This window comes from Podarcis vaucheri, assembly GCF_965113315.1.
Source record: "Podarcis vaucheri genome assembly, chromosome: 8".
In the NCBI taxonomy this organism is placed as follows: Eukaryota; Metazoa; Chordata; class Lepidosauria; order Squamata; family Lacertidae; genus Podarcis; species Podarcis vaucheri.
In genome coordinates, this window is record NC_138766.1 from 15,235,406 (window position 1) to 15,251,366 (window position 15,961).

The 15,961-nt window shown below is 40.6% G+C and overlaps 1 protein-coding gene across 2 annotated transcripts in view; it reads left to right on the plus strand.

The window, feature by feature from the left end:
* The window catches only part of DNAH5 (dynein axonemal heavy chain 5), a 180,519-nt gene that overhangs the window by 101,590 nt on the left and 62,968 nt on the right, over window positions 1–15,961 (plus strand). For both annotated transcript variants that reach the window (XM_082234101.1, XM_082234102.1), the window contains exons 49-55: window positions 372–585; window positions 1,149–1,372; window positions 2,717–2,915; window positions 7,117–7,289; window positions 8,486–8,616; window positions 10,016–10,169; window positions 11,957–12,224. In XM_082234101.1, the coding sequence (XP_082090227.1) occupies window positions 372–585; window positions 1,149–1,372; window positions 2,717–2,915; window positions 7,117–7,289; window positions 8,486–8,616; window positions 10,016–10,169; window positions 11,957–12,224 (1,363 nt within the window). The remainder of the gene's footprint in view (window positions 1–371; window positions 586–1,148; window positions 1,373–2,716; window positions 2,916–7,116; window positions 7,290–8,485; window positions 8,617–10,015; window positions 10,170–11,956; window positions 12,225–15,961) is intronic.

Here is a 15,961-nt window from a genome sequence, read left to right on the forward strand (position 1 = left end):
GTTCTGACACAATCAAATATGCTCATGCTACGATTTCATTCTTATGTAAATACACCATAGTACTGCATGATACAATATAGGAATAAAAATATATGGGATGAGTCAATTTATTAAAGGAGCTCTGCAAATCTGAAAAACTTAGAAGTTCACTTACAGTGTAACCCTAACCAAGTCCACTCAGAAGTAGGTCCTATTGAATTCTTGAATTCAAAGGGTCAGTGGGAACAGGATTGCAGCCTGTTTATTTAATGCCAAATTTTTGACTGATTGGTTGCCTGAATTTATATCCCACCCATCTTCCCAAAGGAGCCCAACTTAGGAGCAAAAACAAAAAACTAAACATTATAAAATGCCTCCCATTTTCCCCACAGGTCACCAATGAGATAGTTAGGCAACTGATGGAGCACAATGGTTTTTATAACCTGGAGAAGCCTGGAGAGTTCACCAACATTGTGGACATCCAGTTCTTGGCTGCCATGATTCATCCGGGTGGCGGACGCAATGACATCCCTCAGAGGCTGAAGAGGCAATTCTCTGTTTTTAATTGCACTCTGCCTTCTAATTCGTCCATCGACAAGATCTTTGGTAATGTGGAGAGCTTTTAAACTCTGTTGTTCGTACGGTATACGCTACTTAAGATTTCTTTACACTTGATGAAGAGTTTAAGAGACTGCCAACCTTGAGAATTTGCTACCCTTGTTTATATGAGCAGGGAACCCCAGAATATTCTTCCTTCCTTTGTTGTTGTTGTTGTTGTTTAGTCGTTTAGTCGTGTCCGACTCTTCGTGACCCCATGGACCAGAGCACGCCAGGCACTCCTGTCTTCCACTGCCTCCCACAGTTTGGTCAGACTCATGCTGGTAGCTTCGAGAACACTGTCCAACCATCTTGTCCTCTGTCATCCCCTTCTCCTTGTGCCCTCCATCTTTCCCAGCATCATTTCTTCCTTAGGCTTTGTATTTACCTGTAGCAGGTGTGGCCTTGAGTCTCCTGGAGGCATTTGCTTTGCAGGTTTTTGTGTGTGCAATACACCCACTCTCTAGTTTTGCCGTTCTGTCGCCTGAATTGTACCAGTTGATGGTAGCATGAGGCTCTGAGATGCATGGTTTCTCTCTCTCTCTCCAAACTATCATGTTTGGCTTCTCCAGGTGTGATTGGAGTAGGACATTACTGCAGCCAGAGAGGCTTTATGGAGGAAGTGAGAGCTACAGTCTCCAAGCTGGTGCCACTGACCCGCAAGCTGTGGCAAATGACCAAGATCAAGATGCTGCCGACCCCTGCCAAATTTCATTATGTGTTCAATCTCCGAGACCTTTCCAGGATTTGGCAAGGGATGCTGAATACCACCTCAGAAGTAATCAATGAATCAAATGTAAGTAGTGCATGTGGTGCCTTCGCATCATGATTTATTTGAGATGCTTCAGGTTTTTGCACTTTGGGGATACTTTGATGGTAAACACAGTACAGTAGGAACCAGAGAAGCAGCCCTGTTCAGTAAACTGAACACTGGTTTACATTCACAAATGATAAAATACAGTGGTACCTCGGGTTACATACACTTCAGGTTACGTACGCTTCAGGTTACAGACTCCGCTAACCCAGAAATAGTACCTCGGGTTAAGAACTTTACCTCAGGATGAGAACAGGAATCGTGCACCGGCGGCAGCGGGAGGCCCCATTATCTAAAGTGGTACCTCAGGTTTAGAACAGTTTCAGGTGAAGAACGAACCTCCGGAATGAATTAAGTACGTAACCAGAGGTACCACTGTAAAAGGAAGAAGACCCTGCTGAGTTCCAAAGGTTTACTCTTGGAAGGTTGGGTTTTTCCCCTGCAGTACAACTGATTATGGTTTCCATGATTTTTGGAAGGCCAGGGCTGCAGCTGGAAGGAATGTTTTAGTAGCCTGGTGGCCATGCTCCCCCCTTCCCAACCCATGTTCAGTAAGGGCAATGTTTCCTGCCTCCAAGTCTTTCCTACATCACCAATTAAACTGCAGTCACGTACTTGGGAAGAAGAAGACAACCACCAAGCAGTATTGGTACCCAAAACGTTAGATTAAATAAAGAAGCAGCTTAAAATAGGAGGTAAAGAAGACAAATAAGGTTGTGTGTGTGTTTGCGTGTGTGTGAGAATTTCCCCCTTCTGATCCTAGTCAAAGATGACATCCTATCCCTGGCCTTTGACACTTCCTATGTGTTTTTTTGACACACCGTATTTCTCCAACTGATAACTGTTTTGACTGATTGTAATACACTGTTGTATCTTCCCACAGCTGTAACCTATCCTGGGAGCTTATGATGAAGGGTGAGAAAGTCTGCTCAAATTCCTTTTTTCTTAAGCACAGGTGCTAAGAAAAGTTTTTCTATGTAAGTCCATTCACCAAGGAACGGATCACTGTTGCGTTAAACCCTTGGTGGCCAATTAGCAAATTAACACGGGTTGATCATCAGGGAATGCCCTTAGGTGAACATTATGCACCTGCAAATCAGGTCTTACTCAGTTGTTACCAATTTGTGATGTTTTTATTGTAATGATCTGCATGTTTTAGTAGACCATATCCATGTGTGTGTGTGTGTGTGTGTGTGTGTGTGTGTGTGTGTGAGAGAGAGAGATTGTTTTTTAAAGAGAGCTCTGGATGCTGAAAAAATCCAAAACCTAATCGGAAGCAAAAAGGAACATTCAGTTTTTCTTTTCTCCTTTTTTATCTCTGGACAGGTGCTCATAAAACTGTGGAAGCATGAATGTAAGCGTGTTATTGCTGACCGCTTCACAACTCCCGAGGATGTTACTTGGTTTGATCTGGCGCTGGCAAAACTTGTTGAAGGGGAACTTGGCAGTGATAAAAAGACCCTGGTGGATCCTGGCACGGATGCATACTTTGTGGATTTCTTAAGAGATGCCCCTGAAGCTACAGGTAAAAATCTAAACTGAAAACCATCTGTCTGACATAAGGAAAATGAAGGGGTCATAGACAGGGGATGTCTACAAGATGTCCAGTTTGGAAAGACATGGTATCTTGAGAGCAAACGGGGAAATAGTAAAATCATAATATTTACAATGTATAACATTGCCTTGATAACTAGGCACTGTGTTGTGATTCTAAGGATGCTTTCGTTGTTTTCTCATTCTTGGCACTGCCAGCTCAGAGTGAGCACAAAAGTGAAGCACTGGGCTGCTAGAGTCAACTAATGTGTTGGTGCAAACAACACACTAGCCTGTCTTGTCACACTACAGAAAGTAGCTTTTGCTACTTAGGTGTAGGTACCAGAGTATAAAGAAGCATGCATAGGCTAGACCTCTATCCAATATAGATGTTAACAAGGATGGGGGAGAGATTTGGTTGTTTGAATTTTAATGGCAATCTGCCGAATTCACGTTTTCCCAAATAATACGAGACACAACCATCTGTCAAATGTATACCTCTGAATGTTGCAATGGAGTTCTCCAATTCAACACAGGAATGAGTCCATCATCATAAGCATCAGGCAAAATTACATACAAAAATGTGCATATTAGGAGAAAGGATGGCTTCAAAACCAATGTGGAAACAACAACAACAACAAATGTGGAAATTATTATTGACTATGTTGTCCCAGCCACAGTGTGCGGCTTCTAACAAAATATTTAAACACAATAAAACATCAGCAATTAAAAACTTCCCTGAACACGGCTGCCTTCAGATGTCTTCTAAAAGTCAAATAGTTGCTTATCTATTTGACATCCGATGGGAGGGCGTTCCACAGGGAGGGCACCACTACCAAGAAGGCCCTCTGCTTGTTTCCTTGTAACCTCACTTCTTGCAACGAGGGAAGTGCCAGAAGGCTCTCGGTGCTGGATCTCAGTGTCCGGGCTGAACGATGGGGGTGGAGACGCTCCTTCAGGTATACTGGGTGCGGCCGTTTAGGGCTTCAAAGGTCAGCATCAACACTTTGAATGTGGAGAATTGAACTCAAGACTGGGGGGGGGGGATGAGAAACTGAAAGAATCTGAAACTGACACATTTCATCCACCCCTCATTGTTCTTCACAAAAATGCTTTCTATGGAAAAAGGATGTGATTTTCGTTCTTTTTCCTCAAAAGAAACATATTTTATTTCAAACTAGGTGTGGAGAAGGAAAAATCTGTAAAAGGTAAGCTGCAGGTGCCTGAGTCAGCTGGAATTTAGAAATTTGTCTAGAATTTCTTTTTTTAAGGGCTTGAGTTCTGTATCCAGCTGTGCATGTTTAGTTTCATAGAAGTCGGTGCACCTTAAGCATGTCTAATATGTTCAGAGATGGTGGCCTTGAGTTATCACTATCACTATTTGCTTTGAAACAACTGTAGCTTAAACAGGGAATAACTTAAGCACATAGCATGTTTGGGCTTACACAACCTTCATCTTGACGGCTGATAAGGGCAGAGCTGTATTTAAGGATTGCTATCCTGTTCAGCAGATGTAAATACTTCAGCTTTGTAATTGAGCTTTCTCCATATAGGGAAAGGTAACAGCTTCAAAAATTTGCCTCAATAAGTAATAACATTTAAGAAGAAGAAAAACTACACAAACCCTTATAAACTGTGAAGTATTCATAGGATGGCATTTTTATAGGACCTTTCCTATGGTGGAGGAATAAAACCAGAAATTCTGTAATCTGCATAATTTCACACTACAGTGGAACCTTGTTTCTCAAACTTAATCCATTCCGGGAGTCCATTTGACTCCTGAATCCATTTGAAAACCAAGGTGGGGCTTCTGATTGGCTGTAGGAGCTGTGTTGGATGCTCAGCTTCAAAAAAACGTTCAAAAACACTTACTTCCTGGTTTTCAGCATTCGGGAGCCAAAACGTACAAGCGCCAAGGCGATTGAGAACCAAGGTACGACTACCAACATTTTTAGAAGCTGTTTTAAATAATGGCATGAAATCCTTGATTCAGCTTTTGAGATGAATTTATTGTGTACAATTAGCAGCAGGTAGAGCCCTGCATTTGCATGTTTCAATAGCTACTAACTGTGGGATTTTACTTCCGTTGACTGTTAATGGGAAAATGCAGCACCTGCTTTCATATACATGAGTTTATGCTAAAAGTAGTGAGCTTTGGCATGCAAACAACGCACAGCATGTAGAGAAATGTTTCTTGCAGAGCGGTACTCTATGGAATTTGTATGTTACGCTTGGGGAGAGAGGCTTCCTTCTTCCTCCTTTTGCAGCATCCAGGTTGCTCAACGTTGCTTTAAGTGCTCAGTAGCTCCTTACATGAAGCAGCCAAAGTTGTTGGCACTGAAAGAATTAGGAGCAGATGAAGTGGGAAGGGAATTAGCCACTTCCTCCTTGGGGAAGTGAAGTGCAGGAACGTGGCTTGAATACCAGCAAAACAATAGCTCACTTTTAAATCTTCAAAAATGGTTCAGTCTCGTTTGTTTAAAATGTCTTTTGCAGGAGTGGCAAAACTTCACACTTCACAAAAGCGATTTTTTATTTTTGTTTTAGATCAGACGTTGTTGCTCTCGCCTTAAAGACTCTACTGATTCTTCTCCACCTGCAGCAAGTTGCCCACAGCAATCTATTGCTGCCCTGGGCTCCTTTAATAATAAAAATCTTATTCCTAGCCCTCCCCTCACTGCTTCAGTAACCAAGGTAGCCTGTAGCTTATTCCTTCACTCGACCAACATGTCTTTTATTTCCCAGCACCCATGTCTCAGAAATTCCAAAACTGTGTGCTGGGATGCACCATTATTCTGTAAAAGAACTGGGAGCACCTTCACACATATAGCCAATCTGAAACGGGATAGAATAATCTGGAATGGCAGTGTCTGAGCTAGCAAAAACAACACATGACCAGTTTGGGGGCATCAAGCCACAGAAACCACGTCTGTGACTTGCAATGAAAACCATGTTTGTATTACCAAATATATGAGAAGACGTACTCTATCACATGCGAAAAGCCTCTCTGTAATTGTGTCTGCTGTCAGAAAACTACCCCATCCAGTATCTTTTTAGCTTTTTGACTTGCTTGTATATAAAATGCAATCATCTCTTGAAATGAACGAATAAAAAACTTTCTGAAAGAGCACATTTTAAGCTTTATCCTGATACAAAACAAGCTGAATTTACATACAATTAAACATTTACTGTGACATTTTTCAAAAGAATTTTTTGTTTAAAAAGATAAAAACCAATGCTTAAGCGCTAATATTTTTCCTTGGGGGGATTTTAAATACCACATGTCTAAATTAAACTTTTACTGTACACTTTTCTGCATATTTTAGTGTATAAAGCTAATCCTAATTCCTGCCCCAAAGGGGGGAAAATACATCTATATGCATATTATTCTGTTGGATGGTTGCATAAATTAATAATAAATAATATCACAAGCACGATGCCCTGAGTTTATATCAATGTTTATAGAAGTAATTAGAATAACTAAACTATTTGAGCCAATTTTAGTGAGAAAAATGCATTTTACACAAATGTTTACCAGCAGCTATAAAAAGTTGAACTAAGCTATTCAAATATTGCAATTAATTACAAATACAAAGTTTATTATTATTATTATTCCTGAAATGACATAAAGCACATGTTCCTTTTGAGTTGAATAAATTGTTGCAAGCACAGAAATAAGTGCACATGTTTCTGCGATACAGTAAAGCATAACAGCCATGATTCAGACAAATTGAAGTATTTTGCACCCCTATTGACTTCAATGAGAAAGTTAAGTATTTAACAGTGCAACTGTATACATGCCTTCTCAAAAGTAAGTCCCACTGAGTTCATTGTGGTTTACTCCCAGGAAAGTGGGTACAGAATTGTGGCCTACATCTCTCTTTAATTAAAGATCCTGAATTGGACATTTCATCCCAAATCAAATCTAGTTTATTTGCTTTATCAGTCACTTTAAATGTTCATTGAAACAGTCTTTACAATCACTACTGTTATTATTTCTATTACTGTTACTTTTGTTTCCACCACTATTCATAAACAGGTGGTTCTGTTTGGATTAGTAGTCTCTTTCTCAATTCCTCATGGGCAAGAGAAGACATTACAATTAGAACACCCAAGAGCAGAGCAGTACGTTTTAAAAAAATATTACCCTTTGTCCTTCATATGAACTTGTCACATATATTTTTTGATCACAGGAGAGGAGCCGGATGAAACAGAAGTTGACATGCCTAAAATCTATGAACCCATTGCCTCGTTTGAGCACCTGAAGGAACGTTTGAACATGTTCTTACAAATATACAACGAGAGTGTCCGTGGGACAGGAATGGACTTGGTGTTTTTTGAAGATGCGATGATTCATTTAGTGAAGGTACCAATGGCCGTGACGATCCATTTCACTTCAGACATATTCTTAATCCTGAAAACGTTAAGCGAACTAGGCTAGTCTCACATCTACAAACTCCGAAGTTGCTTCAAACAGAAAGAATAAAAGATTATAGACTCTTTTACATTAAGCCCTTAAAAGGTAAAGGGACCCCTGACCATTAGGTCCAGTCGTGACCGACTTTGGGGTTGCGGCGCTCATCTCGCCTTATTAGCCGAGGGAGCCGACGTACAGTTTACAGGTCATGTGGCCAGCATGACTAAGCCGCTTCTGGCGAACCAGAGCAGCGCACAGAAACGCCGTTTACCTTCCCGCCGGAGCGGTACCTATTTATCTACTTGCACTTTGACATGCTTTTGAACTGCTAGGTTGGCAGGAGCAGGGACCGAGCAACGGGAGCTCACCCCGTCACGGGGATTCGAACCGCCGACCTTCTGACTGGCAAGCCCTAGGCTCTGTGGTTTAACCCACAGCGCCACCCACGTCCCTTAGATTAAGCCCTTAGAGTTCCATATTTAAATGGTGTAGGTCATACTCCACGGCTTCCAGATGTTTTTGACTTTTTTTACTACAGGTCCCATTTCCCCCTAGCCAGTGTGGCCAATGGTCAAGGTTGATGGAAGTTGTAGCCCAAAACATTTGGAGGACACCACGTTGGGGGAAGTCTGAAGAGCCGGCAGTGAGAGGGTGGGTGGTAGAAACTTATTGGAGGCAGAGCTGTATGATATCTAAGCTAGTCTGCTGCCCTTAGGTATGGAAGACACTGTCCCATTGCCAGTGTTAATTTGAAATTCAGCTGCCAGTCCATTCATGAAATGGAAGGGGAGCCGTCTTGTCCTTTGCCTCGGGCGGCAAAATGTATTGGACAGCTCTGGAGATTAGGTTTATGGGTCAAGGCAAGGCCTCTGGGATCTGCAATTGCAGGGTAATAATAATAATAATAATAATAATAATAATAATAATAATAAATTTATTATTTATACCCCGCCCATCTGGCTGGGTTTCTCCAGCCACTCTGGGCGGCTTCCAACAGAATATTAAAATACAATAATCTATTAAACATTAAAAGCTTCCCTAAACAGGGCTACCTTCAGATGTCTTCTAAAACCATCACAGAAGCCTGACTAGTATCTTGTGATTAGAACTATGTACCTCACCATCAATCTTGTGGTGTATTGCAGATCTCTCGAGTCATTCGCACTCCTCGTGGAAATGCTCTGCTTGTCGGAGTTGGAGGGTCTGGAAAGCAGAGCTTGACTAAGCTGGCATCATTCATAGCTGGCTACGATATGTTCCAGATCACATTAACAAGGTAGGCTCTCGAACAAAATCGTGGTTTGAACATTTAGAATGAAAGAGCATGCATTTGGCTCATACGGAACTTGTTCTCCCTGGCATAGGTCTTGATCAGATCTTCCTTTTTAAAAAAAGAAAAGAAAAAAGTTTGATGCGAAGAAAGATGCCATGCCTGTTCAGGATATCAACTAAAGTTTTAACTTGTAAAAATCAAAACAAGGATACACAACCAATTACTAGTAGGGAAGAAAACTCTTTGTGTGCTAGTTCTCATGTTTAAAACATCTTTCTGGAAGAACAAGAACTCTGAGAAGAAAATAATAATAATAATAATAATAATAATAATAATAATAATAATAATAATAATTTATTATTTATACCCTGCCCATCTGGCTGGGTTTCCCCAGCCACTCTGGGTGGCTTCCAACAAAACACTAAAATACAATAACCTATTAAACATTAAAAGCTTCCCTAAACAGGGCTGCCTTCAGATGTCTTCTAAAAGTTTGGTAGTTATTTTTCTCTCTGACATCTGGTGGGAGGGCGTTCCACAGGGTGGGTGCCACTACCGAGAAGCCCCTCTGCCTGGTTCCCTGTAACTTGGCTTCTCGCAGTGTGGGAACCGCCAGAAGGCCCTCAGCGCTGGACCTCAGTGTCCGGGCAGAACAATGGGGGTGGAGACGCTCCTTCAGGTATACTGGGCTGAGGCCGTTTAGGGCTTTAAAGGTCAGCACAACATTTTGAATTGTGGTTGGAAACGTACTGGGCTCATGTTCATCAATCGGAAAAATGACAGGTGCCCCAACCCCTTTTCTCGGAAAGTCCTACCCCCCCCCACACACATTGAGAGAGAGGGAGAGAGAGAGAGAGAGAGAGAGAGAGAGAGAGAGATTTTATACCACTTTTTTCTAACTTAAAGGTTTGTGATGTTTCTTAATGAATCTAAAGGTTTACCGAGGTTTGCATGCATGAGGCCTGCTCGTATGACAAAGGTTTCCAGCGAAGCAAATTCCTTCTTTCCCCCTCAACTGTCCGCAGCAGACAGCAAGATGACTAACCTAGTTTTTGACAGGTGATGATGTGGAACAGAAAATCCAGTTGACTCACAAGTCGTGCGCATTTAACTTGTGAAATCACAGCTTTACACACTTGGCCTGTTCTGCACACTTGGGATTCTGCACATTCTTACCAAGGAAGAGATTCAACTGAGCTGAATGGCACGTACCGTACTTCTGAGTGAAGAGGCATAGGATTGTATTGTGTAGCTCAAAAAACAACAGCCAATAAAAGAAGAATAAACTTGGCCAAAAAAAGAGCCATGTTTGCTGGGATGCTCCTCTCCTTGCATGGATTTTTCCATTGGCACAGCCAGGGAGCTTCACTTACCAATGCCCTTGTTTTTTCTCTTTCCAAAGGTCTTATAACACATCCAACCTAATGGAAGATTTGAAGCATCTGTATAGGACTGCTGGACAGCAAGGAAAAGGCATCAGCTTCATCTTTACAGATAATGAGATAAAAGATGAGGCTTTCTTGGAGTACATGAACAATGTCCTGTCTTCCGGAGAGGTACAATGTTGTTGTTGTTGTTTAGTTGTTTAGTCATGTCCGACTCTTCGTGACCCGATGGACCGGAGCATGCCAGGCACTCCTGTCTTCCACTGCCTCCCGCAGTTTACTCAAACTCATTCTGGTAGCTTCAAGAACACTATCCAACCATCTCATCCTCTGTCGTCTCCTTCTCCTTGTGCCCTCCATCTTTCCCAACATCAGGGTCTTTTCCAGGGAGTCTTCTCTTCTCATGAGGTGGCCAAAGAATTGGAGCCTCAGCTTCAGGGTCTGTCCTTTCAGTGAGCACTCAGGGCTGATTTCCTTCAGAATGGATAGGCTTCATCTTCTTGCAGTCCACGGGACTCTTAAGAGTCTCCTCCAGCACCATAATTCAAAAACATCAATTCTTCGGTGATCAGCCTTCTTTATGGTCCAGCTCTCACTTTCATACATCACTACTGGGAAAACCATGGCTTTAAGTATACGGACCTTTATTGGCAAGGTGATGTCTCTGCTTTTTAAGATGCTGTCTAGGTTCGTCATTGCTTTTCTCCCAAGAAGCAGGCGTCTTCTAATTTCGTGGCTGTTGTCACCATCTGCAGCGACCATGGAGCCCAAGAAAGTAAAATCTCTCACTGCCTCCATTCCTTCCCCTTCTGTTTGCCAGGAGGTGATGGGACCAGTGGCCATGATCTTAGTTTTTTTGATGTTGAGCTTCAAACCATATTTTGCGCTCTCCTCTTTCACCCTTATTAAAAGGTTCTTTAATTCCTCCTCACTTTCTGCCATCAAGGTTGTGTCGTCTGCATATTTGAGGTTGTTGATATTTCTTCCAGCAATCTTAATTCCAGCTAGAGAGTACGATATTCTTCCCCAAATCCACACACCCCTGCTGCTTTTTCGTTCGTTGCTCCTTCCTTCTGCCCTTCCTCTTGACCAAACAGCCAAGAGAGGGACTTGCAGAGGGAATGCTTCCGAATGATAGTGGGATTAGATGCTTTGCTTAAAGTTAGGGCAAGATGCTTTAATGGCAGATTAACCCATTAAGAAGCATTTGTATGTACACATACGAGGAAATCATCTCCGCTGAGCACAATGGAACCTACTTCTGAGTAAAAGTGCAAAGCTGTAAAGCTTTAGGCAGTTAATTAGGGGGATGCAGTTTTAATCAGTGGGAGCAAATCCTAATTGGTGGGACACACACATTTGTTTGTTGAGGATATTTTGGTTCTTAGAATCCTAGAACTGTAGAGTTGGAAAGGGACTCTGAGAATCATCTAGTCCAAGCCTCTGAAATGCAGGAATGTGCAGCTGTCATGTATAGGGACCTGCAACCTTGACATTATCAGCACCATGATCTCACCAGCTGATCTGTTAGTGTGTTGAAATAACAGCAAGTGAAAAATAAAATTAAAGGTGGCATTCTAACCATTAGTACTCTGTCTCCAGTATCTCAAAAAGACTCCTCTGTTGATTTTTTTTTGGCAATACAGTCATAATGGGATACTTCCGGGTTTCGCCGCTCGCACATGTGCAGATGGTCAAAATGACGCCACGTGCATGCGCAGAAGCAGTGAATTGCGACCCGCACACACGCAGACATGCAGATGCGGGTTGCATTCTGCTCAGGATGCTAACGGGGCTCCGGAACGGATCCTGTTCGCATCCAGAGGTACTACTGTATATGAATTAATTGCTGATAAGTTAAAAATCAGATGCATAATCAACTGAAAGTTCCATAATCTTCTAGTAGTTGGCTGTAATTGAAATACATCAGTATTAAAAATATATATTTTCACCCTAAGGTTTCCAACTTGTTTGCCCGTGATGAAATAGATGAAATCATTGGTGATCTCATACCTGTTATGAAGAAGGAGCACCCACGCCGGCCTCCGACCAACGAGAACTTGTATGATTATTTCATGACTCGCGTGCGTCAGAACCTGCACGTAGTTCTTTGCTTTTCACCAGTGGGTGAAAAATTCCGGAACCGAGCTCTGAAGTTCCCTGCGCTGATTTCTGGTTGCACTATAGACTGGTTCAGCCGCTGGCCGAAAGACGCTCTGGTTGCAGGTGAGACTTTTTTTTTTTATTTTTTTAAGTAATTTTTTTATTGAGTTTCTTTTATGCACATAAAAAAAATAAACAAAACATTCAAAAAGTTGCAACACTTAAGTGCTAGGAAAAAAAAAAAAAAAAGGAAAAGAAAGAGAAAAACCGGAGATCAGACAGGAAAAAAAAAAAAATAGAAAAACTACAACGTGAAAACATAAAACTGTCGACTTCCTTCCCTACTGATTTCGGGTTGTTACTTTCAGTAGTGACCTTTTTACCGCTGGTATTTGTTTATGAATTGCACATTGGGAGTTTTACAACAGACCTGCTGTATTTGGTAAGTTTTTAAAGTTACCTTCAAAATAAACCATAAATTTACTCCAATCTTCTTTTAGCTTTGTATTATTGTGATTTTTGATTTTTTGTGTCAATCTTGCTAATTCAATAAAATCATGTAGTTTTAATTGCCAGTCCCTCACCGTTGGAGGACTTGTGCTTTTCCAATTTTGAGCGATTAGCATTCTGGCCGCTGCTGTTGAATATTGGAATAGAATTTTATCTTTTTCTTGAATCTCTTTTCCGACCATCCCTAATAGGAAGGCCTCCGGGTTCTTTGGAAATGTATATCTAAGTATTTTTTTTAACTCATTATATATCTGATCCCAAAATTTTTTGATTTCCTCACATGTCCACCACATGTGTATGAAGTTACCCTCTTTGGTCCTACATTTCCAACAAGCTTTATCTGCAGTCTTATACATTCTATTCAATTTTTCTGGTGTGAGGTACCATCTAAATATCATTTTTTCTAGGTTTTCCCTGATTGCAGCGCTTGCCGTGAATTTTAATCCCTCATTCCATAATTTGGTCCATTTTTCGTATTCTATGTCATGTCCCACATCTTTTTCCCATTTAATCATGACTTGTTTGATTTTTTCATCTTTGGTTTCCCATTCCAGTAGTATGTTGTACATCTTGGATAGTATCTTCGATTTACTTTCAACTACTTCAATCTGAAATTTGGACTTCTTATCATTCATTCCCAATTTTTTATCTTCTGTCCATATCGCATTAACTTGATGATACTGTATCCAACCCGTCAACCTCTCCCTTAGTTCTTCATATGGTCTTAGTTTCCAGCCATCTTGGCATCTCACTAGTAGGTCTTCATATGTCAGTTTTTGTACTTCCATGTTTGTCTTTTTGATTGACAACAGATCTGTTGGGGACAGCCACCAGGGTGTTCTTCTCTCCAGCAATTTCTTATTTTTTCCCCAAACTTCAAACAAAGGTCCTCTTATAATATGGCTCGAAAACCCTCTGTGTACTTTTTCTTTATTTGACCAGAGGTAGGCATGCCAACTAAATCTATTATCGGCTCCTTCCAGATCCAATAAGTCCACATCTTCTAAAGTTATCCAATCTTTGACCCAGCAAAGACAAGCCGCTTCATAATATAGTTTTAGGTCAGGTATTGCCAATCCTCCTCTCTCCTTACGATCTGTTAGCAATTTGAATCTAATCCTTGGCCTTTTTCCCTGCCATATGAATCTTGAAAGTATCTTCTGCCAATCCTTAAATATTTTAGACCCTCTGATAACAGGTATATTTTGAAATAAAAACAGCATCCTAGGGAGAATGTTCATTTTTATTGCTTCCATCCTGCCCAGCCACGAGAGGTTCACCCTGTTCCAAACATCCAAATCCTTTTTCACTTTGTTCCATGTTGGTGTGTAATTATCTTCGATTAAATTTATATTTTTGGGTGTAAGCCAAATCCCTAAATATTTTATTTTCTTAGCCACCTTGATTCCAAATTGTCTCTCTAATCTTTCCGTCGCTTCATTTCCCATGTTCTTTGTTAACATTTTAGTTTTGGTTTTATTCAACTTGAAGCCCGATAATCTACCGTACTCCTCCATAATCTCCAACGCTTCGCCCACGCTTTCCTGCGGCTCCTCTACGGATAGCATCAAATCATCAGCGTAAGCTTTTAATTTAAACTCTTTAGATCCTATTTTGATCCCTTTTATCTCTGTTTTAACCCTGATTTTGTTCGCCAGAACTTCCAAGACCAAAATAAATAAGAGCGGGGAGAGGGGGCATCCTTGCCTTGTTCCTTTCTCTATTTTGAATTTATTCGTGATATTGTTGTTTATTATCAATTTGGCATGCTGGTTAGAATATATTGCCTGTATACCTTTTAAGAATTCACCTTCAATCCCTTCCTTTTCCATCGATTTTAGTAAAAACCGCCAAGAAACATTATCGAACGCTTTTTCTGCGTCTATGAAAATCAGGGACGCCGGAATATTATTATTAATCTCCAGATATTCAATTAAGTTAATGACATACCTCACATTGTCTTTCATGAATCTATTTGGGAGGAAACCCGCTTGGTCTTTATGAATTATCCTTATTAAGCATTTCTTCAATCTGTTCGCCATAATGTCCGCGTATATTTTGTAGTCGTTATTTAATAGCGATATTGGCCTGTAATTTTTCATGTTCGATTTGTCTGTATCTGGTTTAGGAATTAGTGTTATAAAGGCTTCTCTCCACGTCTCAGGAATTTTCCCTCCTCTTAAGATATTGTTCATGGTGTCGCAGAGTACTTGTGCTAAATGGCTTCCCAACACTTTATAATATTTGGCCGATAACCCATCCGGGCCTGGTGCCTTCCCTAATTTCAATTTTTTTATCGCATTTTCAATCTCCTCTAAGCTTATAGGTCTGTTTAATTGGGTTCTTTCTTCTTCTGTGACCGTTTTTCCTATATAATTCTCTAAATATTTTTCTATTTGAACTGGGTCTTCTTCTCCTTTTTTATATAATTCCTCATAAAATTTAAGGAAATTTTTTTGTATTTTTTTTGGGTCGGTTATTGATTCTTCTTCTACAGTTATTTTATTTATCACATTCTGCTTCTGTCTTTTCCTCAGTTGCCAGGCTAGGAATTTTCCTGTTTTGTTCGCTGATTCGAAGTATCTCTGCTTCATTATCTTGATTTTCCATTCTACTTCTTGGTTCGTTAGTATTGAGTATTGTCTTTGTAATATTTTTATTGATTGTAAACTTTGTTCATCTTTCGGATGTTCTATTAATTTCTTTTCGTGCTCCCTCAGCTGTTTAAGTATTTCATCTGTTTTTTGCTGCCTTATTTTTTTCTTGTGGTTGTTTTGCTGGATAAAAAAACCTCTTAAGACCGCCTTGCTGGCGTCCCAGACTGTTTCTATGTTTATCCCTGTGTTAAGATTCAAGTCCCAATACTCTTTTAACGTGGTTTTGGCTTTTTCGATCACCTCGTCGTTATCCAGCAGGAAGTCATTCAATCTCCATCTAAAACCTCCGTTTGATTTTCCTTTTAGTTCCAAAGTTATTGAGTTATGGTCGGAGAGGGTTTTCGGTTGGATTTCACATTTTATCACTCTTAGGGTAATTTCTCTTGAGGTCCAAATTTGGTCTAATCTTCCCCAGCTTTTATGTACTTCTGAGAAGAAAGTAAATTGTTTTTCTGTTGGATGCTTGTGTCTCCACACATCCGTTAAGTCCATGTTCTCCTTTAGGTCTTGGAATGATTCCGGTAACTTTCCTTGTTTTCGTTTTCTCTTTTCTGTTTGTCTGTCCAGTTCTAATGTGGGCACTGCATTAAAGTCTCCCAATAATATCAGCTTATTGTTTCCTAATTCTACTAACACTTGTTCCAATTTTTTGTAGAACTCAGACCTATTTGAATTTGGAGCGTAAATGTTTAC